This window comes from Zonotrichia albicollis, chromosome Z (genome assembly GCF_047830755.1).
Source record: "Zonotrichia albicollis isolate bZonAlb1 chromosome Z, bZonAlb1.hap1, whole genome shotgun sequence".
Lineage (NCBI taxonomy): Eukaryota > Metazoa > Chordata > Aves > Passeriformes > Passerellidae > Zonotrichia > Zonotrichia albicollis.
The window spans coordinates 62485859-62512701 of NC_133860.1; the positions used below are offsets into that span (position 1 = coordinate 62485859).

General features: G+C 41.9%; 2 protein-coding genes across 17 annotated transcripts in view; both read left to right on the top strand.

The window, feature by feature from the left end:
* Nucleotides 1-26843, top strand: part of NRG1 (neuregulin 1) — a 458486-nt gene that overhangs the window by 337389 nt on the left and 94254 nt on the right. For 3 of the 16 annotated variants that reach the window (XM_074533392.1, XM_005486238.4, XM_074533391.1), the window contains exon 1: nucleotides 20413-21413. The exons of 12 other annotated variants lie outside the window; for them this stretch is intronic. In XM_074533392.1, the coding sequence (XP_074389493.1) occupies nucleotides 20786-21413 (628 nt within the window). In that variant the 5' untranslated portion in view covers nucleotides 20413-20785. Of the gene's footprint in view, nucleotides 1-20153; nucleotides 20296-20412; nucleotides 21414-26843 lie in introns of those variants that run through there. One more of the 16 variants, XM_014266489.3, reaches the window with a different exon arrangement.
* LOC141727215 (uncharacterized) lies at nucleotides 20176-20337 on the top strand. Its single transcript, XM_074533393.1, has one exon. It carries the CDS (start codon nucleotides 20176-20178, stop codon nucleotides 20335-20337), a length of 162 nt encoding a protein of 53 aa, XP_074389494.1.

A 26843-nucleotide genomic window follows, 5' to 3' on the forward strand; every position in this document is an offset into this window, starting at 1 on the left:
TGTAAACAGACACCCTGTGGCATAGCATGGTCCATGAAGGGTTGTTTCAAGTTCATGGACTGGCAGTAGAGGTCTGTCATGAAGTAGAAATACAAATGTAATGAAATACAAGGGAGTCAAGAGCCTGGATCTATTGCTTTGTTGTCATGATGATGAGCTTCAAATTTGGGCAGTTCTGGTCAACCACAGAGGCAGATGGTGATGTCTAGGGAGAGGGGAAAAAAGAAAAACACAGTGGTAGATAAAAGATGAACAGAAAAGTAAGCTGTTACTTTTCAGAATAACTTGTGAAGTATATGGCTCTGAATGTTTCCATTTACTTAAAAAAATACCCTAGATAAATCACTATTTACTTCTTTAAAAATGTTGGCTGCATCACAGAAATGGTATTTCAAAAGCTATAGGGAGAGTATTGAACACATAAATGTGAACTTTCCATAGATGCATGGCTTTGAAAAGCCATCACTGTGTCCCCTCATTAGCTTCTCCACAAACACAGTGGCACTCCATGGCTGAGACTCAATTTAGACTACAGCAGTTCCTATCAGGTAAATTAAAAGGAATAGTCTTCTTTCGCATTCCTATCTAGCGGTTCTGTAATAGTGCCGTGGGAGCCAAGCTAAACCCTCGGGAAGAAATTATTATCCTATCCTTCATGTCCACATCTCTTCTAAATTGCCTTTTGGTAACCTCTTCTAATTGGTTGCAAAATGGGAAAGTTGTATCTCCTGTGACTTTCATTATCAAAGTGTTCCCGGAGGTTCTTAATGGTTTCTGCTGTTCTTGACATTCTCCCCTTGTACAGAAAGGAGAAGGAATCGCTGTAGTCATTGCGGCTATTAAAGAGCAGCCTTTTACAGTGTGATCTTCCTTCTAGGTTTGCATCTTCCTAAACATTTAGCAGTAGCCAGCTAGTCAGTAACTTTGAGTTGCATCCACTGTAGCTGGCAAGTATCACAAAACACCCACTCTGTTTTTTTGAAAAGAAAGCTGTGCCCTCGAGCAATTATCCTTTTACTCTTGTCTGATGGATATCAGTATCTTCTTTCAGTGACTATGTATGTATATAAAGGCTCTTGCATTTCCTCATAAGATTTTCTTTTCCTGGCTGCCTATGCTTCATTCTAGTCCTTTCAGCTTTGTTATGGATATAGAGAGCTCATAGGCCTTACTGGTAGTTTATATTGATCCCAGTGTGTATCCAGCTGTCTGAGATCCTTTGGTAAATAAAGGAATTCCAAGTTTATCCTTCTACAGGGATCTGCTTTTGCACAAGAGGAAACTTTTTATTAGCCTTCCAATTTCCAAACTTTATCAATTCTGTTGAAAGCTAAAATAGCGTAGGGCATTTCTAATTTATGGTGATCATAAAGGCTAAACCTACTGTGCTATATGGAGTGAGGCTGAGGAGCGAGATGGAGGGCTGGAGCAGTGTTTGCCCATTTCATCATTAACATGCTCTCTTGTGTCATTTTGGGCCATGCCAGCTGATTTTCAGGACACCTAAGCCAATAAGAAGGATTGAGTGCGCTGAGAGCTTTACCAGGAGGCAGTATGGGTACCACCCTGCCAGCCCAGCTCCCTTCACTCTGAGCAGTTCTCCCATATCATCCCCACAGACACTGCAACCCCCAAAGGCTCATAGGTGTCTTTAACTATGCCAGAGGGAATTAATCCTAAAGTTATAGTAATGCCATGAAAACACCACTTGGATGGGCTGAGACTCACTCTTTCCACAATATAGACACTGAGAACTGGAAGAAGACACATGTAAATGATTTTTCATGAAGGGCAGAGCCACAGTGAAGTGCTATGTGATGTAGATGTAGCCTAGCCATGTTCGCCCTTAGACTGAGAGCATGATCTCTCTTCTTTCCTGCTGAGCAGTGTTGGAACATCTGAGCAGTCAGGCTGCCTATCCCACCCCAGCCTTCCCAATGACCATGTATTTGCAGGGCAAAAAGCACCTGGCATTACACCCCAGCCCTCCCAACTGTAGTAATCATGGTCACTGCTCTTAAGCAGAGATGTGAGATAACACCTACTGCAGTCCAAGCCAACAGAGGAGACAGCTTCTCCCCAGCCTGAACATTTGGCTCTTTTCTTTGTCCGTTTGTTTCTGTTTCATTTATTCAGCACAGAAAAGCTCCTTGCTCCAGAGCATTTAATGTCCAGAATTGATATTGAATAGGGAAGGATTTGACTGGACACAGCTCTGCAGCCTAAAGTTTTACCAATACCATGTGCCATTGAGATTATCTAAAAGTTTCCCATTTTTACATGGGCTAGTAATAGCACTTCAGAATTTAAAACAGTGATTATTTTTCTGAGGTGTATCAAGTGGAATCTGAACTCTGTTACTGATATCTTTCTGGTAATATTCACAATGATCCAAAATATGACTCTTAGTAACACAGTCAAGTGTCTGACAGTGTATTTAGATGAGCTCTCCAAAATGTCAGCATAGTTGAGGAGGAGTATTACTGGAATGGTTGGTTTCTAAAAGAAAAGGATAAGCCATACTCCAGGAAAGAAATATTAGAGTGGTTTTCTTTAATAGTATCTATTTTGCTGGCAGATAGCCAGCTCTGAAAGCCACAGCTACCTGCATTGTAAAAACCTACTCATTGGTGCCAGTTGTGGCACAAACTGTCAGTGGCAGAATGCTTTTTCTAGTCTTTTCAAATTAGAAGTAAGCTAACCACATATGATGCTTTTATTTGTTTGATATGTCTACATTTTTATATATAGTAACTGAGAATGTTCTTTCAGTTGTAGCTAAGCATCTATTGTAAACTTTCGAACACTGACGTCCAGTGCCATGGGGCATTAGGTCAACAGTTTAGTTATTGTTCTGAGAGAACAGTAGCTTTAAATGTCTGGTGCTTTTGCCTGATTAAATGCCACCACCCCCCCCCCGCCTTTTTCCATTCTGAGAAAGTCCAAAACTTGCACTGATTGTTTTGCATTCCTAAATATTTTATGTTATTTAAAACAATACAAATATGGAGTGATTCCACAGGGCACACAATGAAATAGGATTGGATCTTGCACTGTACTTTTTATACTTTATGTGTATGTATAGTATGTATTTTATACATACTACCTTAGTATGAATTTTATTATTTTATTATTTCCCTGGAATGGCTCTTTCTTTCCATTTCCCACTGGGGAAATATTTGGCTTAGCAAGGTTATGCATAGTTCTTGAATATTTTAATAATCTACGCAAAACAGTGACAACTAATACTTGACAGACAGTAAGATAACAGTTGTCTCAGAGACTGTGAGAGGCCAGAAGAATCTTAAACACTAATCTTGCAGGAAGGATGAAGAGTTGCCTTGAGCAGTGATGCAGCTCATTCAAATGCATGTCGATCTGTCTTGAAGAACTGGTGCTTCAGATCCCTAGTGTAATGAGCTCTAAGTCAGATGCTGTTCTTGGCTACCAGGCAAGCTGCATCTGCAGAGTACATCCTTGTAACTCGTTTAAATATTTCTCACTTTGGAGGGAGCAGGTTAAGACAGATCCAGGGAAGGAATGCTGTGAACATATTCAGAATTTGTATCTTTTTTGGTGGACTAGTAGTCATGCCAGTGTAACTGTGATCACTGAGTGGCAGATCAATCCCAAGCATCATGGGAGGTAACACAAGTTTGAAATCCTCTCCCTGTGTGATCAGCCAATGCTTTTGGTCGGTGCACTGGTGAAATTTCTTCCTGGTGGCTGGCAAGAGGAAATTAGACATGGGTTAGGGACTGTTTACTTTAACCAATTGCATGTTTTTGCCAGATGGAGAGAATTCTCTGTGTCTTACCCACAATGTCTCCATCCTGCATCAAATCTGTAAGGGACCTCTCATGTTGGCAGCAACACCATGACTTAATTACACATCCAAGGTCAAGAGCTAAATGCCAGCACCGTACTAATTCTTCCAGCTAAATCGACACCTGGAGAGCTAATGTATTGCTGTACTTACAGCTTGAGTTATATGTAGAAAATAAGCAGTAAAACTCTAGATAATTGGATATGGATTGCATTTGCTCATTATACGTTCACTGGATAATATGCATACATCAGAGGCCTAATATTCACCCCTGCAAGAAAGCTCAGTTATAGGCAGGCTGAGCAAATGGAGCTTTACAATTTAAATATGCAAATGAATTTCATACACACATGGACACTATTAGCAGATGGTCAGTAAGGAAGGCTGTGTACAGAGGAGGGAGTCTTTCCTTTTAATTTGATAAGAATCTGTTCCTGTGGATGTTCTTTCATCCTGAGGAATAGCTTTTATTATCTGTAAATATCTTATAAAATATGAGATTGTCATTCACAACAACCTGAGAGCATCATGCATGAAGTAGTGGATGAAAAATTTTCTCTGGGTGGAGAAAAAAAAAGTAAGAAAGAAAGAGTCAAATATTTTTATTGTCATCAAATTTTCAGAACACAATATGGCACAAGTAACTTCAGTAGAAACACATTAGCCAGAGCTGATGATTCACATGGGATTGTTGAAAATTTTGAGATTTCTTAAGGAAGAAAAGAATTATTTAAAAATACTTGGAAGAAGAAATGGGCATCAGCTAACTCTGAAATGGGAAACAACCAGAGAATTGGTTAACACATCTTTGACCTTCTGCTCTAGATTTCATCTGCTGTATGCTAGTATTGAAGGGGTTGTGGATCACAGGAAAAGATAGTATAAGCAAAAAGGAGAGGAAAGCATGGTAGTATGAGCTGGCATTTCTGCTTAGCCTCTGTCTCAATCTCATCACTGACTTCTTAGACACTGCCATATTCTTGGCATCTCCCCTTTTATTATCTCAAGAAATTGTCAGTGTGACAAAGTACATTACAGCATTTGTGAGAAACACCGACTAATAACGGCCTTCTGAGTTTTTAAAGAGCTTTGTATGCTTTTCTGATCTTTGAGGACTCCTCAGTCCTAGTGAGGATCATGTCTTGACCCTCAGTAGCTCTGCAGAAAATAGTTGTTTCAAATAAATTTGAGCACGATCTCTGCGCACAATGCCAACTTGCAAAACTGAAGTATCTTGAACAAAAGCCCCAGCTGTCAGCCAGTCAAACTGGTCACATGTGAAGCAATCACGGTGCTTTACCTCTTCTACCTGGCCACAGAAAGAAAGGGTAGCTGACCTGTTCTGGAAGGCAGCGTTTGATGCTGAGCAGAATTTCTGCCACAACCCCATGCTCACAGATGGTGGGGAAGCAGAACAGCCAGAAACATGCATCAGCAAACAGTCTGGCCAACCCCAGTGCCCACCAAACCCTGTATTCTTGTCTCAGGCACAGGTAGCAACTGGTGCTCAAGGACAAGCCTCAAAGACTCGGGGAAAGGTGCAGCAAAAAGATGATGCTTTTGCTAAATGAGTTTTCTCCCACACTGTGACCAGGAGAGGGAACTCAACCTTTCTGACTCCCATTTTTCTCTAGTTAGGTTTATGAGGAGTCTTGTCTCTTCTGTAATCTTGTTTATATTACTTTCTGTAGCCTTGTTTGGCCTCTCCAATTTATATGTCAATACTTTACTGATTACTGTCCACTGTCTGTGGGCAAGGTCAAAAAGGGAGAGACAAGTGCAAAAACAGTCCTCGTGGAAAACTGTTGACTTGTTTCATTACCTAGAAAATGTCATCCTTGTCCTCCTGTGCTTAACTACTGGCATATATGATACAGCATGAGATTTACTAGCCTGGGCATAAGAAGCATTTGGTTTTGTTAGTGCAGGAGTAATATTCCTATTTTCTGTGCAACTATCAAATCTTTTCTCAAAATTTCCCTAAGAACTCTACTTGAATGAGGCCTAAGCAAATAAGTGTTTCTTGATGGCAGATATTTTTTTTTCTATATCCATCTGGAAAAAATAAATGTCTGTATTCCCCCTACAGGAAAATCTGATTGCAGAGGACTGTAAAATCACCTGACAGGCTGCAGAGGCGTAATTTGGCCTGCTCCTCACAGTTCACAAAAGTTCTTCTCTTAGCTCAAGAGATGGAAGGGTATACTCTGCCTCTCTGAAAGCACTCCCTTCACTACCCTGGTGATGTAATATCATAAACTGGGAAGCCTTGGGGGGGTTTCATTTTGCACTTTACTTTGTGAAGTGCTGAGAAATATCCCTATGTCAGTCTTTTCAAGGCTTCTAACTGATCTTAAGACTGGCCACAGCTTGACCTGATTATGGTTTAGTTGTCCCAGAGTAGATACAATTAATATGTATCACCCACAATTAATATGTGGGTGAATATACAAGGAAAACAATGTCTTCAACAGTGCATTTGCACAAGGCTTCTGTCACTGACACTCGCCTTTGCCCTGTCGTTTCACCCACTGTGATTAGAAATTCATCAAATATGTCTGGAGAATTTGCATGCTTAGCCTGCTTTGGAAAGAGGGGATTGTCTAGCTGTGAAAGGAGATTATGCAGCAATTTCCTCCTCAGCACAGCAAGACAATGAATCTGACTCTTCATTATAGAGGAAGGATGAGTAAGAACGGTTGCATTTCCTGTGCAGCAAGAGCAACATGAGCAGTGCTCCGGATTCCTTTGGGAATTTCCATTATCATGTCAATTTCAGACACAATGCATAATGTTACTATAAGAAAATTTAGGTGTTTAAATAGGATTGTTTGTGGGGAAGGAGAAGGGGAAAGGGATTGATCCACTAAACAATGTGTTTGATCTCAGCTAGAAAGACAGCTCTACAAAAGAAGACAGGCTCAAAATTAGTTACTTGAGTTTTATAACTCATGCATGAATTACTGATAGCAGCAATGTACTTTTCAGATGGCCCTAGCTTTTATTAAATATTCTCACATTCTCTCACCCCTTAGGAAAATATTTCCCTCCACTTAGAAAAATATTTTGCTGTGTTTTCACTATGTGAAAGGCTGTAAAGAAGTCTTGCAGTTACTTGTATATTTGCTAAATAAATGGAGAGAGGTCCCACAAAGCATCTGCCTCTTTCTCCTGCATTTTCACACTCATGCTCAGGGAAAGACAACTGGTGCTGCTGGTCAAACAGTCTTTCTTTCCCAGGCATCAAACAGTCTTTCTTTCCCAGTCTTTAACAGATATGCAATCCTGATTAGATTTTTTCTAACTTGAGGGAAGTTGTACATCTGCAAATGCAAAAACTTGTCACAGGGACAACAGTCACAGTGACATATTCTCCTTCTCAAAAAAGACTATCTAGGAATTGGATGTTAACAAGACACTGGTCAGAAGGAAAATTTCCCGAGCGGCCTTAGGCAGATGCCTTAGGACTAGTATGAATGTAGGCTGGGAATCCCAGACCAGCAGTTGGCACCTGAGGGATCAGCCCATGAATTCTAAAATGCATGTGCAGAAATCCCAATGGATGCCCAGGAAGACTTTTGATGCCTCAAAACTAAAATTATTTCTTGTGAGTATTAGTCCAAACAATTGCCAAAGTCTGTTCCATGATCATGTGCTGAGTGGGAAGCCAGGCAGACAGCCAGCATGCTAAAGATCACTGAGATGGAGATGGGAAGTTGTCTCCACGTCTGTCTATCTCCTAGATCCTGCCTTTGAGGAGCCTCCTCAAAGTTTTAAGGAAGGGGGAAAAAATAAAAAAGAAAGAAAGGGAAAGCATTAAACTGTGATAATCTAAATGCACCTACTATTTTTCTGTGAGAGTGTTCACCATGTGTCTTCTCTGTTCATTAAGTCTTCAAAAAAGCTTCAGTGACATTCACATCTCTGATGTAAAAAATGTGTCATTATTTCCTGCAAAGTTGGAGACTTCCTTCAGCAGGAGGAATGTGGAATTTCTTCCTAAAACAGTCTATCGTGCCAGTGCTGAAAGTGTGATCTCAGGAGAGAAAGAAGGCTCTCAAGGGAGAGAAAAGGGTAGCCATGTTAGGTTATTTTAAAATACAACTAAAAGCTTCTATTAACACGTTGGGTGAAGTCTATGATCGCAAAAGGATCTGAGCAGGATCCTGGTTTATCAAGGAACCTCTAGGGTAAGGAATGGAAGGGAGACACATACAGTTCATATAGTTGCAGGTGTGAGAAAGCAAATGATAATGCCCGAGACCACATGGTTGTATCTGCCTGTTTATTAAGTTAGGAGTTAGGTTCATTTTAAGTGCCTGAGTACACTTTTTTTTTTTCTCCCTCATAAAGGAAATGCAGTGACTGCACATGCCTTATTAAAAGATTGCTTGTTTGGCCAGTGGCCATAGAAGAATAATTCCTCTTATTGCTCAGTAAATCAAGTTACTGTCATTTTAGACACTCCAGCTGAATTTCTGATGAGCACATGAAAGAGTTAATTCTACCACTGTCATGGTACCACAGCATTGAAATAAGAGAAAATTTTAGGAACATAAATTGTATCCTCTCTCGTAGCATAAATTTGGAGCCTAAACTTATAAAATTATGCCATTCTGTAAAAGTCTTGCAAAATGTACAAGTAGAACTGTGGACTAATAAAGTGCAAATAAAATACAAGCAGGAGGCAGTCTCTTGAATTTGTAAGTATTTCAAATGCATTTTTAAAATTTTAAATAAACTTCTTATAATGTTAAATATTTTTTCATTTCAGTTAACACAACCTTTCTTATGTATGATAATAACCAGGCTATCCTGGACTGGATGGGCCTGTTGATTTAATTTGAAGTGGTGGGCTCCTTCTCTTGAAGGTTTTTTTTGGTGCTTTTGCAATTGAAAGCCTTTCTTTCCTAATAGGATTAGCCCAAATAATTACCAAAGGATTTTTCTGTCATCTGTGCACTGTTCCCCACAGTGGTATTAAAAAGCCTGTCTGCAGTACTGAAATAGTCAATGGCTGTGGGTAGCTGAAAAGGTCATAGTTAACTGTTGCCACTCAAACCAGAGAAAGTCATCTACAAAGGCAAGACTGTGGAGTGTTTTACTCTAATCTCCACTATGCCCAACTGTTCCCGTTGTGGGAAGAATAAACATTTGGCCTGAAGCCACTAGGGAGGTTCTGTCAGACAGCAGGGTTAAGTGCGGGACTACAACCCAAATGGTAGGTGTCATGACAATCCTTTGCAGCGCTTGTTCAGTAACACGCAAGTGATCTGGGACAACAAAGCTTTAACATTGCATGTGTGCCAAATTTCATGCTAGCTAGCCCTTTGGTTCTGAATGCAGACCAGAGGCCTCCACTCTGACCTACTGGGCAGGGAGTCTACTTGAGTTTTTTTGGCAGGTCCCTTAAATGCGTGAGATACATCAGCAGTCTGTGGGAGAAGCTTCTGACTCTTCAGCTTTAGGACAGCTCCTTGCTGCTTTTTATAATTTTTATCTTTTTGGCACTTTATCAAGAGCAGTTACAAATTTTGTACAAAGAAAGGAACCCCTTGAGGAGGGGAAAAAGAAATTGTGATTCAGGTTGAAACTGCACAAAAGCATCCTGCTGGGGAAGCAGGTCTGAATTAGTGCCTGTGACTTTAATCCGTGTATCTAATCTGTAACTTTATTGCTTGTTCAAGTCACACAGCTTTATTGCTTGTTCAAGTCACACAGCAGAAACAAAGCATGTTTCTGCTGTTTTAAGCCTTCATTTCAGGAATTCTGGCTCCGTATTCATGTTCTGTGCCCCATAATATGTTGTACAGAGCAACAGAAAATGAAATCTGAAAGGCATTTCTTCAGCATTAATGTACTGATACCAGTTTGAGAGATGCATGTCTGTAATCATAGGTCACTGTTTGGTGTGCCAGGAAATGAGCACTTCTGGCCTGATCTGTCCCATATTCCTTGAAATCACAGGACATATATGCATACTTTTTCCAGCTTACTGTGAATACTGTTGTTTTGGTAGGAAAAAGGCATCGTAAAGGTCTTTGTTTGAGGTGCTTCATCTCATGGGGTACTATCTGTAGCTGTTTCCTCTCTGCCCAGCCTCTGTAGCTTGTGTAATTGCTTTTGAACATAATCCCATTCATAGATCAAAGAAAATGCACAATCTTATTGTTGCAACTGAATTTTTCCTGGACTAATTCTTACAGTTGTCCTTTGTTGTCCATCTCAGTGGTAGATTCAGATGCATCATGCCTTTCAACTTCTTTTCCAAACAGCTGGTATTATTTAGCCTCTTCAGTTGGAACTCTTGGAAACTGTCTCATTATGGGCAAGCTGACTGTTGCCAGTAGAGGTAACTAACTTACCTCTACACTGGTAAGCAGTAAACCTGAATTTTCTGTCTGCTGCAGCCGCATTAATAATACATAATGTTTCCTGTAATTACATACGTGCACAGAGATTACCTGTTTTTTTTTGTTAGAGGAGGAAAGAAGATGGAGGTGGGGGTGAAAGGTGGTGGAAACAGATACAAGTAATTATTAATGCTGATGAGACCCAGCTGCATAGGTTTTTAATTAGCCTTTGTCTAACCCTAATAGTCATTGTTGGGGTAATACTAGCACTTCTTAAGCAGGCTAGTTTAGAAAGGGAAGTGTATTGTCTGCTTACACCTGCACTGTGTAGTGTTACTAGCACATACTCAGCAATGCAGGCCAAAACGATATCATTCTTTTTGGTTCACTTGAATTTTAGTCATATTGTATTCTTCAAGGCAGTCTCAAGGAGTGAACTCTATGCAGCTGCGCAGGGCTGCTTTCCTGATGAAACCATGAACTGATACCTGATGAAGGAAAGGAATGCAGTATACCAAATTTCACATATCTTTCAAGTGTTAGTAACAAGAGAATGTTACTAATATTCAGAGGATCATTTCAAATTCATCAGTGAAGCAGGAGCACAATCTCTACTCTTCAGAGCAAAAGGAGTTCAAAATTCAAGACCCCCTGTCATTTCATGCCTTAACTAAGCTGTGGGCTTCTGAAATACATGGAAATGTTTTGCCTATGAATGGGGGCCAGCCTGGTCCATCCTTGGGAGCTTAATCTTTGTCCTGTGGAGTTAGTGCCTTTAGAATGGAATCTATTTTGGTCACATCCTTGTTTTATCCTCTAGCATGTGCAAAGTTGTTAAAATGTTGTTCTTTTGTTGGAAACCAGAAGAAAGGACAAAGGATTTAGTGCAAAATTAGAAACACTGAGCGGTTTTTCTGGCCTTTGGCAGCTTTTAATTTAATTGGAGTTAAGCAACAGTTAAGCAATATGCAGAGTTAAAGCAAGAACAAAGCATCTCTCAAATGAAATAATGTATTGGATCTTCACTATTTCCATAGCTGAGTAGGATGAAATCTTGCTCACACTGGCAAGATATTTGACCCCATCACTGCAGAAGCAAATTTCTGAAGGAAAGGGAAAGTTTTATAAGGTCTGGCTTCAAAGTGTGGCCCTGGTCAGGAGGAGATTTAGGGACTCTATTTAGTTTAATTTATGTGCATATAGGCCAAAGACACAAAGTGCTTTTTTTTTTTTTTTTGTTGTCGCCCTGTAGACTTCACTTCTCCACTTCACAGCCACTATTCTCCACAGGCATAAGATACCTGCAATGATGTACATGAGGACAGCTCTATTTTATTTGACTTTCTCTCTGGATGCTAATATGGATGAGCTTGGCTGGGAACACAGAATACAGGATGATCTTAGCCCTGCCTCTCTGGACCACCTTTTCAAATAATCTTTCAGAGTAAATGCATTTATTCCTTAGACATCCTCAAGAAGAAGGAAAAAGACCGTCTGTCCTCGCCATTCTGTTTTTGAAGTCTCACTGCTACTCTGTAGCCTCTGCAGTGAAACACAGGCACACATAATGCACCCCCAGTGGACATGACCTGCCGTGTGAATGCAGGAAATGCTGCAGGAATAATGAATCCTTCAAATGAAATTATAGTTATAAACTCATTCTGATACATATGTATATGTGTATCAGCTCTGTCACTGCCTTTGATGCTCCATTTCTAGGTTGTTCAATGTCCTGCAGAAGGGGATGTTTCCAAAGCTACATTACAGGACTTGTATTACTCAGTAGCCCATATTGCCCAGCGCTGTTGTATGTCCATGTGTTAACTATGAACAAGTTTTTGTAATAAATCTGCTTTGCCCTGGTGTAGGGGTCTGCTCAGTGTCTGGAGCAGCACAGAGTCAGCCCTGTAGCTTTCTGCCTGCATCAGGCAAATGAACATTTCTTTAAGGTTTCAGAGTTTCTTCTTTGCCGGTTTCCTCTCTTGCTCTTGAAAAGACTCTGCCTGATGCACAAATATTGAAGTTCTGTGTGTGAGAAAAGTTAACTAGCTTAAATCTATTGATTTCTGGGAGATGAAAGTTTTGCTTTTCTGCTAGACAATACAGAGCACCAAAAAAAGAGCCTCGGTGCAGAAGTGATAAAGATGTGACACGTTAGGCTTTGCATTTAAAACTTGGCTATGTAATAAAAGCATATTTGGTTAGACTACAAACTCATTACTAAACAAGAAATATCCTTTGTCATATTTATTTGAATAAGTCTTAATTTGCTGGAAACTGACAGTTTTCCTGCTAATTTCAGCAGAGTGATTCATGCCTTCTATGGCCTTCTGAATGCACTAAGAAAGAATATTAAATATTAAATGGTACTAGGTACTAAGATTCTGAGGCATGGTGAGAGCTGTTGCTTTTGTTATTGCTGAATTTTTGCACTTAAAAATATCTTGTTGATTATCTGTTTCAAACAGTGGACATAACAATTCTGCTAACTTGTGCATAATCAGGCAACATATAAACATGACCAGAACTGAACCTTACAAGTGTAATTTAATTAATATCTCAATTTAGGATAAGGTGGATTAATTTCATTATTTAGATGTATTTGTACAAAGTTGCTAAGCAAACCAGGTCTCGAGGTGAAATCATAATATTTTGTGCAAGCAGAATTCTGAAATTTGGAGATTCCTGCAGTATTACTTTACTGTAAGATGTACTTTAAAAGTCCAAGCCACAAATATGTTAATGTCCTATCATTAACACATATTTATTTAATGATACAGAAATTCCTCCATGCAGTAGGCTGCCTCCATGCCTTTGACTTCTTTTTGCTTTTCTAATAGCAAAACTATTGAATGAACATATAGTAATGAGTTACTCTATTAAGAACTCCATGAGCAGTTACAATATTAAAAAGTGAAATAAAATATGGTGCCTTAAGATTTAAACAGCTGCTGTTGAGAATATGTGCAGGTACAAAAATAATTCTATTTATCCAAACAAAACAACAACAACAAAAACAAAAGATGCACTAAGTACAGTCAAGATATTTCAGAGTGATGTGTATCCTGTTGGGATCTTCTACATGCCTCTGCCTAAATTATGCACAGATTCAGGAAGCGCTTTGGGTCATGGTTTCGCTCTGTGAAGTCTTTTGTGAGAAGACAAGATCAAGACTTCAGGCTCTGGAGCATGGTCCTATTCTCTTTCTTCCAGCCTAGGAGGTATATAGGTATTTACAGGATCAGCATGAGAATTAGGGCTGAACAATGTTAGTGCATTAGTGCAAGTGACAAAACAGAAGGACCAAAAAGAAAGGAGTGGCAAAGAAAAGGATAATATTGCCACCCAAACTGTTTATCATGAAACCACTGCACTATGCTCCAAAAATGCCTTCTCAGTTCCTGATTAGGCTCTGATTCAAAAAGGCACTTAGATACATGATGTAGCCCATCTCTAATCAGGAAGGCATTTCACCAACTTGTTTAACTAGATGCACATTTAAGTATTTTATTAACTGTGTGTCAGTGCAGAAAGGGTAATGCCTTGATTCAGGGTTTTCAGGACCTTGAATCAAATTATCATTGTCCAGTGACTCTGCCAGCAGTCGGAGCACTGTGAATACAAAGGCTGACAGCACAAAATCCTGCATAGCTGAGCCTGTGCAAAATAGCAGTGTGTGCAATTGCAACTGTCCTATGAATACCATGAGGAATTTTTTTCTGTCTGAATAAAGTGGTTCAAAAGCAGGAGTGCAGTACTAAGGTAGGTGGGAGTGAATGACCAAGCCTGAGCCCTGTGACTTCACTGCTGCTCCAGCTCACTGCCACAGTGGGAAAATAAATAATCACAACGGCCCCAGCAGGTTTGCTGGAGATGCCAGTGACAGAGTGAAGAAATCAGATCTGGGAAAAAAAGCAATTCCCAAACAAACAAATTTAAAAAACATCTGAATTGCACATGGACTTTCTCTGTCTGCTTCTGCCCTCAGGCAAAAGAGCCTAGCAGAGTGCATTTCTTGTCTTTGCACCTCTTAAATGTTCCTTTACCACATGGTCGAGATAATTACCATTAGCCTGAACAGTGGTGGGGCCCATCCCCGTTTTGTGACTTAGCAGAGGCTGGGGAAGTGAGTCAGTGCCATTGATGAAAAACCCTGATATTCATGGTTTCGTGTCCTATTTCTGTGTCTGGTATAGTACCACTAGCTCTGCTTTAGAATAAGATGAAAGAAACTCAGTGTCTTACATTTCACTTGAAGATGAAAAGACTCAGAACGCTTTTTTTGTTCCCCTGAAATAACAGCCCATTTCATGGCAGTTTTCAGTTTCAATTACTGGCTGTAGCTATTTAAAGTATAAACTCTTCTTAGAACAGCCATTGTTGTTGTGTTGTTTTTTTTCAAATCACTGTCTCTGCAAGACACAACTATTGGACTTACAGCATGTAAATGCTTGGTGTAAATGTGTACATGTGATGCCAATACAGAAAATACTGCTACAGAGGCAACATGAGCTCTCCCAAACATTTTCAGAATCACTGCTGTTTGTTTGTATACTGTACTTCAGACATTTCCAAGTAACATACTAGTGTGAGGACCTGCTTCTGAAACACCAGCATCCAATGTAGTTGGTTTGGCTTGAGGGTACAAAGAGGGTTAGAATAGCTTCCTCATGTCCCATCTTTTATGTTGTCTGAAAGTAGGGGGTATTCCCACAGCAATCCTTTGTACCAACCAAATTAAGCTAACACTAATGATTCTGCTGACATTGACACATTTAGTCTCATGTTTATGCCTGAATATGTACTTATTTTTACTGTTTATCTTCTCTTGCCTTTTCTTAGAAGCTTGATGTTTCATCTCCTCACTCACATATGGCTACAAATGGGCAGAGGGTTTAAAATCAATAAAGGAAAGAAGTTGATGGAAATGGGCAGGAGCATAAAAGCAGCACTATCATCTATGTTATATTTACATCAGGTGAAAAATAGGATGTCTGTGTGCAAGTGACAGTTTGTCCCCTTTGAACATTTTGAGTTCAGTGACAGGACCAGTATAGAGGCAAAATGAAGTTTTCTCTTTGCGCCATTTGAGCTGAGAGATGAGGTTCCTAGTAAGGGCTTTTGGAAGGACTCAAAGAATGCTGGCATCAGTCCAAGGGAAATGGATTATGGAAAGGAGATTGGTGAAACACTGAAAGGATGAATAAATGAATCATTTTCTACCGTGTTTGATGGCCCCTCTTCCCACACCATGACTGCTGGCAGTAATGTCGCTCATTGGGCCTGATCACTTGCTTTGGGTCACTCCTCCATCTTTATATAGTGCATTTATTTAATTTGAAGAAAGTGCAATCAATAAAAAGTGATCCTTTTATCTTCCTCATCAATCTCTTCGTAATGAACATGCACTTTTTTTTTCTTCTTAGATTCTTAGTTACAGTGCTTTTGATTTCTCAGTGTATGGTAGAAAAAGGGGTGCAATCAAACACACGATGGAGCAGTTAGTGCTGCATGTTGCTGGTTGCTTCTAACTGAAGAATAGACATGTTCTTAAAGGGACCCAGTCGGGGGGGGGGGGGGCAGGGTGCATATCACTTGTCCTATATTGATGTATGGTCTTCTGAGTATACTTTCTTACACTGTTATACACCAGAGCCATGAATAACCACTTGTGAAGAGGTATTTTAATTTCCTAATGTCCCAGCAGTTGCAAGACAGTAGATAATTCTTAGGGAATCTTTTTGTGGACTATTGAGGCTGTATTTGAAGGACATAGATATTTGAAATTCAATAGCTTCCATGAGAATGACTCATCAAGCTTACTTTCCAGAACTTTCAGCAGGTTTGGGTCTTATTATGGTATGACTGAAGGGTAAGCTGAGTTAAATGGTACTTGTGCTCTAGTTTGCAGGATGATGTTGGTCATAATCACACATCTAGTCACATCTTTGTGGCTGGCCAGAGAAAATAGTCCTCTGCAGTTTGAAGTGCACCTCCTTTTAGCACCTATAAAACTGCTGTTTTGTGTTATTTCCTTGAGCCTTTTGGGAGTGAAACTTTGCAAAAAAAAAACCCCACTTGATTCTTTGCAAAAACACTCCATGAAATAAAATTACAGTTTTCTAAGGCTCTTAGTTTCAACCTGTTATTTGGCAGGAGCCCAAATCTCAGTCATAGATCAGCTTCATTAGTGTAGAGTCAAACTGTATTTTCCTCTAAGCCAAAGAGACCCAAGCTACGTGGGAATCAGGAATAAAGCTTTGCTAACATGAAGCTAACCTTACTGAAACAGGCAAGTAATTTCCTTCCTTTATCCTGCTGTATATACCACCAATGGGCTACCCCAGTAAAACTTCATTACCTTCAAGGTCATGCCCCCACTTGATTTTCCAGGCCTCCCTTCCAGTGAGCCAGTTCCTGACTCTTCCCAGCCTCTCATCTCCTTCAGCCAGGCAGAGTCTGTGTTTAAGCACAACATGCAACTGCTAGTGTGTCTCTACAGAAATGTAAAAAGCTCAAGCCTGCAGGATAAAGCATTTCTGCATTGCTTTGCGGGCAAGAGGAACGGGAAGGACCCCTGAAGTCAGTGACCTGTACCTTCAGTTTATACTTTTATCTTCAGACCCGAAGTGAGAGATCATCATCAATGAGCTTTTACTACAGCCTCGAGAGCTGACTCAGAGAATAATGTGCTCCCGTATCCACCCCATCTACGTGGTAGAGCGCACGAGGTTTTTTTGGTCCGAAAGGTCCCAGGAGGAAGCAGCCCGTAAGGTATAGGATTGCAGCATAGCGGGCAGGCTGTGTTCTGGCCCTGGCTTTGGCCACCTGTGGAGCGGGGCCAGGGAAGCTGGCTGGGCGATGATTCAGCACCTCCTTTCTCCCTTCTCGTCGGGGAATAGCGGGACCCGCCAGGCACCCCGAAGGCGGGGACAGAGCGCAGGGTACCGCCCCGCTCTCCTCGCCGCAGGCCCCGTAGCCCCTGCGGAGCTGGGGGACTGGAGCAGCTCTGCAGGCTTCCCTGCGGAGGGGAGGAGGGGGAGGAGGTCTGGGCACAGCCGGCTGCGTGATGCTGAGGCAGGCAGGCAGCGCGCCAGGGCTGGAGGTGCGGCGGGGGAAGGGACCCGCAGCGGAGGAGGGCACTGCAGCCTGGCCGGGAGCCAGGGACCGCGGGCACGCTGCGGCCGCGGAGCCGGCGGTTGCGGGCCTGCCTGCCTGCCTGCCGGGGGGAGCTGCTGCGCGCCAGGGCTGGGCCTGCCGGTGGAGGAGAAAAAGGCGGGGAGAGATGCTCTCCAGCCCCAGTTTAGCCAGCCGGGCTGGGGCAGGAGCCGTTTGGAAGAGCCCATTCCCGGTCCGTGCGAGCTGACGGCTCCTGGCGGCAGCCGGGTATGAAAGAGGGCGATGCCCCCTCATGCAGAGGAGCCCCTGAATGCGTCCCTCGTGCAGGTAGCCCGCCACACCTCTGTCCAGCTGTGCAGTGTTTTGCGTGTTCGGTTTAACTTCGTGGCAGCCCTTACACGGAAGATGCAAGTTCTCCACGTTAGTTTCTGTTCAGCCCGGCACCAGGAAGATGCGAACAAAGCAGGAACATGATATAAAGAGGGCAGATAAGTGTAGATAGGATGGAGGGTCACGAAGATTACTGGAGATTGAATGCAGGCAGTTTGCCAGGAAGACCAGTGCAGGAAAGATGTGGACAGGACTGGGGATTAAACACAGGCTCAGAGAAATGTCAGCAGGGAAAATTCTCTTACTGGAAATAGGAAGGTTGAAAAATTAGACATGGATAAAGAAGAAAAGGAATTTTAAAAGATTTCTGCCAAGCGCTCAGATGCTGTAGTATCTCATCTGTGCAATGAATAGAATATTCCCAGCTGGTTGTCAACTTGCACTCTACTTTAAAGAGTGATGCTGTAGCTTCATACTTGAGGAACAACTTGGGTGTGTGAAAGTGTGTCTGGTTTTCCCAGATTTATCAGTTGATCAAATGAAAGGTGCATCCTTTCTCTAGAAACTGTGCTTACTTGTAGCCACAGACCACTGCACCTGTCCCGGCACTGCTGCTTTTTGTTACACTTTCTACAGAGGTTGTGTTGTCAGTGCTGTTTGAAATAGGTTTTGAGATGCTCGAGAGAGACTGCACTGATGCAGGATATTACCAGCAAAAGAGAACATGTGCTTTGTAATAAGAGAAGCCATGTATGTAAATATGCAGTGCAAGCTGTTCGTTCTGTCTGAGGCTGCTGATCACATCATTAACCTAAGGACCAGACACTTCAGTGGTAATGTAGGCTAGATTGTAAGATGATTTATCTTTTTACATTCCTTCAGAGAGTGCTATCACTAGCTGTGCTTTAAGGTAAATGCTCCAAGCACTTGATTGCAGTAGCATTGTGATTACTTCAGTGGGCTACAGCCGCCTCACAGGAAGCTTTGTGATCAGACATCCATCAATTAGTCCTTGACGTGACAGTCCGTAAAAACACTATGGGATTCATTCAGATTTTGATAAATCTTTTTGATGTGAATGTTACTAATGTTCCCATGGAAGGAGGGGTGAGATGGGAGTAGAGTTGGAGGTAGAAAGAGAACATGGATAGAATCAGATGCCTCTTTTGACACTACCAAAAATAGATAACTACAAAGGAATTGCCTGAACAAGACACCAACAAAAATTAGTTCAGAGCAATTTTTAGCACTTGATTCTTTGTCTCCTTATGCATCTTGCAGCCATTCATACTATGCAGAAAGGGGGATTCTCACCAGCAAAACTTCAATGCAAATGCTTTCATTAAGTTCAAGGACCTGGAAATTGTGCTATAAGTGCCTTGCCTTTCATACACATCTTTATTGTTGCACAGGTGTATTTTTCTGTAAGAGACAAAAGAGACTAGAAATAGGTCTGATTCTAGTCTTACTTTCATTATGTTAGCTGGGCTGTTGATTTACCCCTGTATTATACTGCATTGGTGGCAATGGTAGTGCTACATATTAGAGACAGTGAGCAATGGCAGCCAAATTTAATGAAGTATAAGCCTTTAATTAATAATAATAAAAAATAATAAAATAGTTTAATTTTTTTTTTTTTAGTCTAAGGTGAATGAGGATCTATTCTGGCAATATGTGAGCTCTTGAAGAGTGCATTCAGGAATTCAGGAATTGTCTTTAGTGTGAAGACTGGGGTTTTTTGTGTTTGGAAAAGGGTCTGGAAAGAGGTTGGAAAATGGAATTTTTAAAAAAGCAAACCTCTTTGCAATAGCTTGAATGAAAATTTATCAGAGATGGGAATGGCTTGGGGTTTTTCATTTCCTCTGCTTGATCTAAGATACATTCCAGCCTTATTCCTAGGAAATAAAACTTACTCAGGAGCTTGGAAAGAAAAGCTGTCTCTAGGTGTCAGGCAGGGAGAAACTGCTTCTGGAAAGGGGTCTTCCCCCTGGGAGAGATCGAGTATCAGCCTAGGCGAGCCCAATCCAACCCAAAGAGCTCCAACCGACACCCAGTCCTTGCTGGAGGACTTTGCCATGGATGGCCGCTGCTGCCTCTGGCCACGCTTTGCCTGGAGAGAGGGAGTGGTGGGTGAGCAACTCCTGTCCGCTCCCTCCCTTTGATTTGATGGCCTTTATTCCTCCTAATTGGATAAAATAGGAAGTCACTGACAGTCCTGCATTGCTGGGTGTACTGATTTCACTCAGAGCAGCCCTGCAGAGTGCGGGGGGTGGGGTAGGGAAGGAAGGAGCGAGTCTGTACATCAGGGAAACAGGCTGCGAGGGGGCTGGGGGAGCGGGGCGGGCGGGGGGGGGGAACGGAGGAAAGTGAATGAGCGCTCAGGAGGACAAAGAGGGAGGGGAGATAAAGGGAGTTACCACCGTCTTGGCATCGCTCTTGCTTTCAAACCTCTCTGTAATGATATTGTTTGCAGTGATGCTCAGACAACGAGCACCTGCTGCTCTGTAATGATTCAGCCTCTTTCAGCCGCCGCTGTAACACGACAGGATGCTGCTGCTACTGTCACTTCTACCGTTGCCGCTGTTGTTAGAGATTTTGCTTTTGCTCCTTCTACCGCATGACAATTGTTTTCCTCGTCTGAGCAGATACCAGCCTCAGATGCTCAAGGTGAGAGTCTTGCCTTTCGCTCTGGGCTACTGGTTTACTTAATCTGGTCAGTTTGTTCAGTGTTTGTGGTTTTCTTTATCTCACGACCCTCCTTATCCCTATTTTGTTTTGTTGTGCTTGCTTTTGGGGGAATGTTTCTTCCCTCTGCAGAAGAGCTGGAATTGCTTGAGAAGCATTTAAGGAATTATAAAAGTGTCTAGCAAACAGGAGCTCAATAATTACAAAGCTATTCTCAGTTCAGAGAAGCAGAGACAGTGACAGAGGGCTTGGGGGCACAGGGACTGGGAGGGATCTAATTTTTCCTGTGCATTGCTCCTCTCTCAGTTTGGATGATGTTGCTGAGCTTCGACCTTTTATTGACTCCCACTCTGTGATTTTTGCGGAGCACTGTGACTATTACTACCGTCTCTTTTTGTCTGTCTCACAGTAATGGACTGTGATAGAGTTAAGGCCTTTTGGAGGTGAGCTTTTTGAGAGCTGATGCTTAAACATGTCTGAAGTAGCTGCCGACACTTTCCCCAGCCCCTCAGCTCAGCTGAGCCCTGATGCGTCCCTCAACGGGCTCCCGGATGAGGAGAACATGCCGGGGACCCAAAGAGAGGACAGGAGGGTCCAGGGGATAGCAGGCCTTGCCGCAACCTGCTGTGTGTGCCTGGAGGCAGAGCGACTGAAGGGCTGCCTCAACTCTGAAAAGATCTGCATCGCCCCTATCTTGGCTTGCCTGCTTAGCCTTTGCCTCTGCATTGCTGGTCTCAAGTGGGTCTTTGTGGACAAGATTTTTGAGTATGACTCTCCTACCCACCTTGACCCTGGGAGGATAGGACAAGACCCAAAGAGTGCTGTGGATCCTACAGCTCTGTCTGCCTGGGTGCCTTCGGAGGTGTATGCCTCACCCTTCCTCGTACCTAGCCCCAAGAGCAAGGCTGAAGTGACAGTGCACAGTGACAGCTCACTTGTACCCTCCAAACCATTCCTCCAGCCTTCTCTATATAACCGCATCCTAGATGTTGGGTTGTTGTCCTCTGCCGCACCTTCGCTGTCACCACCCGCCCTGGAGCCTACCACAGCATCTCAGGCACAAGCAACAGAAACCAATCTCCAAACTACTCCAAAACTTTGTAAGTAAAAGCTATGTGTTTCTTTGGGTTTTTTTCCTTTTCACATTAAAAAAAAAAAAAAAGGCACTTAACTGTTCTGTGACTGTCTACAAGGAGGGCATGTGATTGACTTCTGAAGCTTAAGCATGTTAAGAAAGGTATAGCATGGGTTGCCTTCTGAGAACAGCATCTAGAGTCCTCAGAACTTAATTCTGAAGTGTGCAGTACTTCATCTGGGATGTCTGTAAAGGGCTAGTACCACCTTTTTCTCTGCATCCACTTGCAGGGAAGTACACGATTTGCTTCAAGGGTTTATCCGATAGCTATTCCACATAGTGTATTTTGCTTATAAATTGGCTTTGTCTCATGTGCTGGATCTTCCATGTGTGTTCTTTGCCTTGCCTACAGAGCATTTCTGGTACATCCTTCCTGAAGTCTGTGGCTGCCAGATATCCCTATCATCCTCATGAAACTCTCAGAACAGTGAGAAAAAGCGACAGCAGATTTGAAACAGTTAGAAACTGGGAACTATTAATTTAGCATCTAGCTTCTAGTTTTTCCCTTTCTCTTAAGAGCAAAGCATACATTTCTCTGTGTCTTCCCCTATCTCTAGGAGCTGCTTCTTGTTTAACTTGTTTCTCATATATTGCCTTACTGCCTTTTGTGGGGCATTTCAGGAAAGCATTCTTGCTGATGTGAGAAGAGTCAATTTCCAAATTAGTCTTTGCTCATCATAAAAACAAACACAAAAAGGTATCGATATTATTTTCTTGGTAATCATAAAGCATCAAAATACTGCATTTCTGACATGTCATTTCTTTGACATTCATGATTTTAACCCACCAAATTCAAATCAAACCAAGCCTGCAATTTCTGAGCTGTGTAAAGCTGTGAAACTCTAGTAATAAAGAAGACAGCATACTTTTCTGCTGAGGGCACAGGACTGAGGCTCCCTGTGGAAAGCTGCAGTGATCAGAGTGAAAAAATGCATTCCTCACAAATTTCCTTGCAGGACCCCATGTCATTTATTCTCCCTCATGCCTTCCCTGTAATGCCGCAGGTTGTCACATTGAAGATGGCACATTCTGGACCTCACCCTGCTCTGAAGTCACTAGAAGTTCACTTCTAAGTTTGGCCTGACTGGGACTGAACTTAGTATAGATATATGGTGTTTAGATTAAATCTAATTTTTTAGGCCAACCCCCTTGCCAGTGAAAATGAGCATAACTACAGTGATTTCAGAGGAGGTGCTTTTAGTTGAGAGTCAATCTTGAACAGCAGTTCCAGAATGAGTGAAAGAAAGTTCTGAGTATTCCTCTAGAAACCCTGCTGCCTCTTGCTTAGATGTGTGTGGCAGCCATCCTTCAGATCAAAAGTAATTTGTCCAATGAAAACAGTGTAATAGAGAAATACTGCTGTACCATTAAATGACAGGGGGCTTTGTCTGTGGTATTACTTGAATTAACCACCTTTGCAATTCAATAGAACTATACTAAGTGAGCTTTCTTTTAAATATTGCTGATGCATAAATTTTTTTTTGTAGTGCAAACATTCTGACATTAAATATATGACTTTTTAACACATTTTACTTCATAAAGTGACCAGACACCAGTCTGGTCACTTTATGAAGTAAAATGTGTTAAAAATTATTCAGTCATAATTGCCTCAAGAATCCCTCTTGAATTTCCACATATGTGACAAACCTTTTTCAAAAACATGCTAACTTTTATCTCTGAAGTAAAGGAAAGGGCAGAGGGGCACAGAAAAGATTCTTTGGAGTTGTCACTGAAAAACAGCCATTATCTGCATTCAGAGCTGCTTACATCTGGGAAATAAATTGTGGTCCAGAAGTTTGGTGATTAGGTTGAGAGGGGTTTTTTTCATATTTTTATTTGGGGGTTTTGTGTGTGTAGGAGTTTTTGGGGTTTGGGTTTTTGTTTAATTTGGCCTTATTTTTAAAAGATAAATTTGTTTTTAAGGCATTGTGAAGTTCCATAGCTACACACTGAAAGGAGAGGGAGAACTGGTAGCAGATCAAGATGGTTTGCTCTAGGGGAGAATGTTGCATAGACAGAATTTTTTCTAACTGTGGTACATAATTCTGACTGTGGCAAGCGTCTCTGATTATCTACAAAGAAAAAGCAGAAAATCTAGCTGGAAAAATACACGGCAGAAGGTCTGCCTAAGAATTCCAAGAGGCATGAAAAGAACTTTTTTGGACGGCTCTTAAAGCACTATCTTGGGGTTTTTGAAACAGCTGCATTTCAAACACATCATTGTGTTTTATGTATAGCAAGATTTGTTGAAGAGGTTGACAGATTGCATCACTGCTAACTTTTTTTTTAATGCCTTTGACAGCTATAAAATTTTCAGTGACATGGTTTGAAAAGTAGCATCTGCAAATTGGATTGTCCCTTCTCCTTTCAGTGTCCTTTTTTTCTTTGCAGGCAGAGTGAGGTAATATGTTCCCAGAAAGTCCTTTATGTGCTGGATTTTTTTTTCCAGTGCAGAAATAATAATAAAAAAAAAAAAAAACCACAGTTCATCTTCTGTGCTTGATGTACTGTTTCTGAACCTATCCCCTCCATGAGTTTCCAAATCTTTTTCTCTTCTCCTCTCTTTTCCATCTTACTCAGCATATTCCCCTTAAAGCTGTATCCTTCAAGGTCATAGTCTGCAGAGGGCTAATTGATTCTTCTTTCTCCTGGAGACTGGAAGAGAAAGCAGAAGAGAGACAATCCTGATAATTGTGTCTGGTGTATTAGATTCAAGACTGGTCTTGTTCCTTTGGTTATTCTTTGCCCTTTATCAACAGAAAAAATATTTCTTTCCATTTATCTTACCTTTTGTATTTTAACATAATTTTTCCTTTGCTGAAAGAGAAAGGAAAGATGAATGTTTTAAAGCATTCCCATATTTAGGGAGATTGTCAATCTTGGCATATTTACACCAGAGAAGATATTACAAGCAGGATATAATAATACACCCTAACCTACAATCTCCCTCCCTCTGAGAAGACATGAAGATTGTAAAAATACTAACTCAGTTCAGGAGCTAAATTTCCCTTCTTCTAACACTATCTCCTTCAAACACAATTCCATCCTTTATCCAGGCTGGTTAGAGATTCAGTTCTGTAGTACTGCAAAAAATGTGTTTCTGTAACAATAGTTTTTATGTATCTGCAAACCAACCATTCCACTCTTTAAAGGTCTTCTGACAGCCTCCTCTTTCCATTTAAGAAGACTTCCCCACAAAACTCCCAGAAAGGCCTGTGCAGAGCTTGCCCTTCTGACGTGTGACAGCTCTGCCAAAAACAGTGCAGCACTCCTGTGCTTTGGTTCTGCCCCCGAGCAGAGGCACTGTAGGCCCTGGCAGGCCAAGCAGGCCTTGGCTTTGGCACCATAACTCTTATAGCTTGGTCAGGTGCCGCAGGGCACACAAGAAACAGGGCAGGAGACAGACCACAGCATGAGTTTTCTGGAGTGGATTTCCCTGAGAGCAGAGCTTGAGGACCATCAGAGAGCAGGGCCCAGAGGATGCACATGCCTGGTGGCACATCCACGCAGCCCCTGCGTCCATTTCCCTTCTGGCTTCCCTGGCCGGCTCAGGTACCATGTGCTGATGTGCCAGCTACACACATGCCATGCTGGTGGCCAGCAGACAATCAACAGGCATGTCATCATCTCATTACATCACTGGACTTGCGCGTGTCCCTTGGGAGGCAGGCAGTACTTCCTTTCTCACTTTTGCTGGGCCTCGCCTAGAGAATGTGGCAAAGTGGAAAAAGAGTTCTACATTACTGTCAACTACCTCTGACTACTCGAGGGACAGTTCCCTTCCGGTGTTTCTAATTTCTGCTTCTACTTCAGCTGTGCTGGGTCATTATTAGCAAAGGATGTTGCTTTCTCATCCTAAGTGGAAAAAGGTTAAAAGATTGCTTCTGAAGCCTGGTAGTGGCTGTTTACCTGGGAAGTAGTCTCAGCTCGCCTTCTAATTTGACAAACAAGCTCCCTAATTATGGAAATGCTTTAAAGCATTCACCTTACCTTTCTCTTTCAGCAAGGGAAAAATAATATTAACATACAAGAGGTAAGTCAAAGGAAAGGAAGATTTCTGTATTGATAAAGGCATAGTGTAATAAAAGAAGCAAGACTAGTCTTAAGTTGAGGCACAATGGCTAAATTTCTTGTGTCCTTTTAGAGCTAGAGATGGGGAAAATTGAATAAAAATTGTACTGTACCTTGTATCATACTGTAAATATTAGATTTTTTTCCCTGCCTCTTTCACTTCCACTCATTCTTTCTCAGCTCTGCATTTGATGTCATTTCTCCTATTCACAGTAATTTGAGAAGGTCTGTACTTTAACTTGATAGCAGGCTAGAGGGATCCTCTCCCTCTGCTTAGAAGTGCTGCAGCCCTCTAACTTCAATTTAAGGACAGTTCATAGGATCTTCATGCAATGTTTGTTCTTATTCTTGAAAGACTAATTCTGACCACCCATGTGCTATATTTCAAATCCCTATCACAACACAGTAGGACTGAGTCCATGCCTGGCAACCTCTGAACGTGGCGAGATCTGGGATGTCTCAGAGAGCTGCAGGGGGCTGTATCAGGGGAGTGGTGAGGACATGATACAGCACAGGCTCTACTTCAGCCTTTTCTGTGCTCACTGTTGCCCTGCAGGGCAGTGCCACAGGAGAGATTTTTTTTTCCCCAAAACTTGACGATGCAGGAACTTAAAGCACACACTGGTCCATTTCTGACACAGTACTGGATTTGATTAGCTTCAGATACCTCATTTAAGTGCATGCATTAGGAAGCTAGATAGCCTTCAGCTACATATCCAGCATAAAGGGAGGGACTTCCCCCAGACAATTCCCAGAGTGACTCTTTAACAGGAGTCCCTCTCTTTCCCCATGGGTCTACAGGGAGACTACCCTTGCAGTTCAGTTTCTAAGTTAAATATCTACTACACAATATGAGGAGTAATTTTGAAAGCCATGACTTTTCTTCATGTGTCTTGTGGATTAACAACATCTTGTCACAGGGAAGTTACAGTTAATCATGGTTAAGATGCCAGACAAGTTTTGAGCCTAACTCAGGAGCGTAGTAAAGGGATGCTGATCTCAGTAAGCCCAGGAGACACTACCAGGCCTCCATTAACAAGCAGCAATAAAGCAAGTGCCACTGTACTGAGCCAGCCAGTCTGTATTGCTCTGCTGTTCTAAAGGTCATGATGGCTCCTAGAGGTATATACTTGTGACAGGAGCACTCATGGGGACTGATGGGGTGAGATGCATAAGATGGAGCAATTTTTAGGGAGTTCAGGTCCATTAAGCCTTGCAAAGCAATAATTGAGATTTCTCCTCCCCAGTCCAGTTAGCTCACACTGTCTTTAAAATTTCCTTAGCAGGCACAGTTTGCTCAGACAAATTTATTGTTTTGTTTCTT

Coding starts and splice junctions, on each gene's coding strand:
- LOC141727215 (XM_074533393.1), top strand. CDS start 20,176: ATGCTGCTGCTACTGTCACTTCTACCGTTGCCGCTGTTGTTAGAGATT.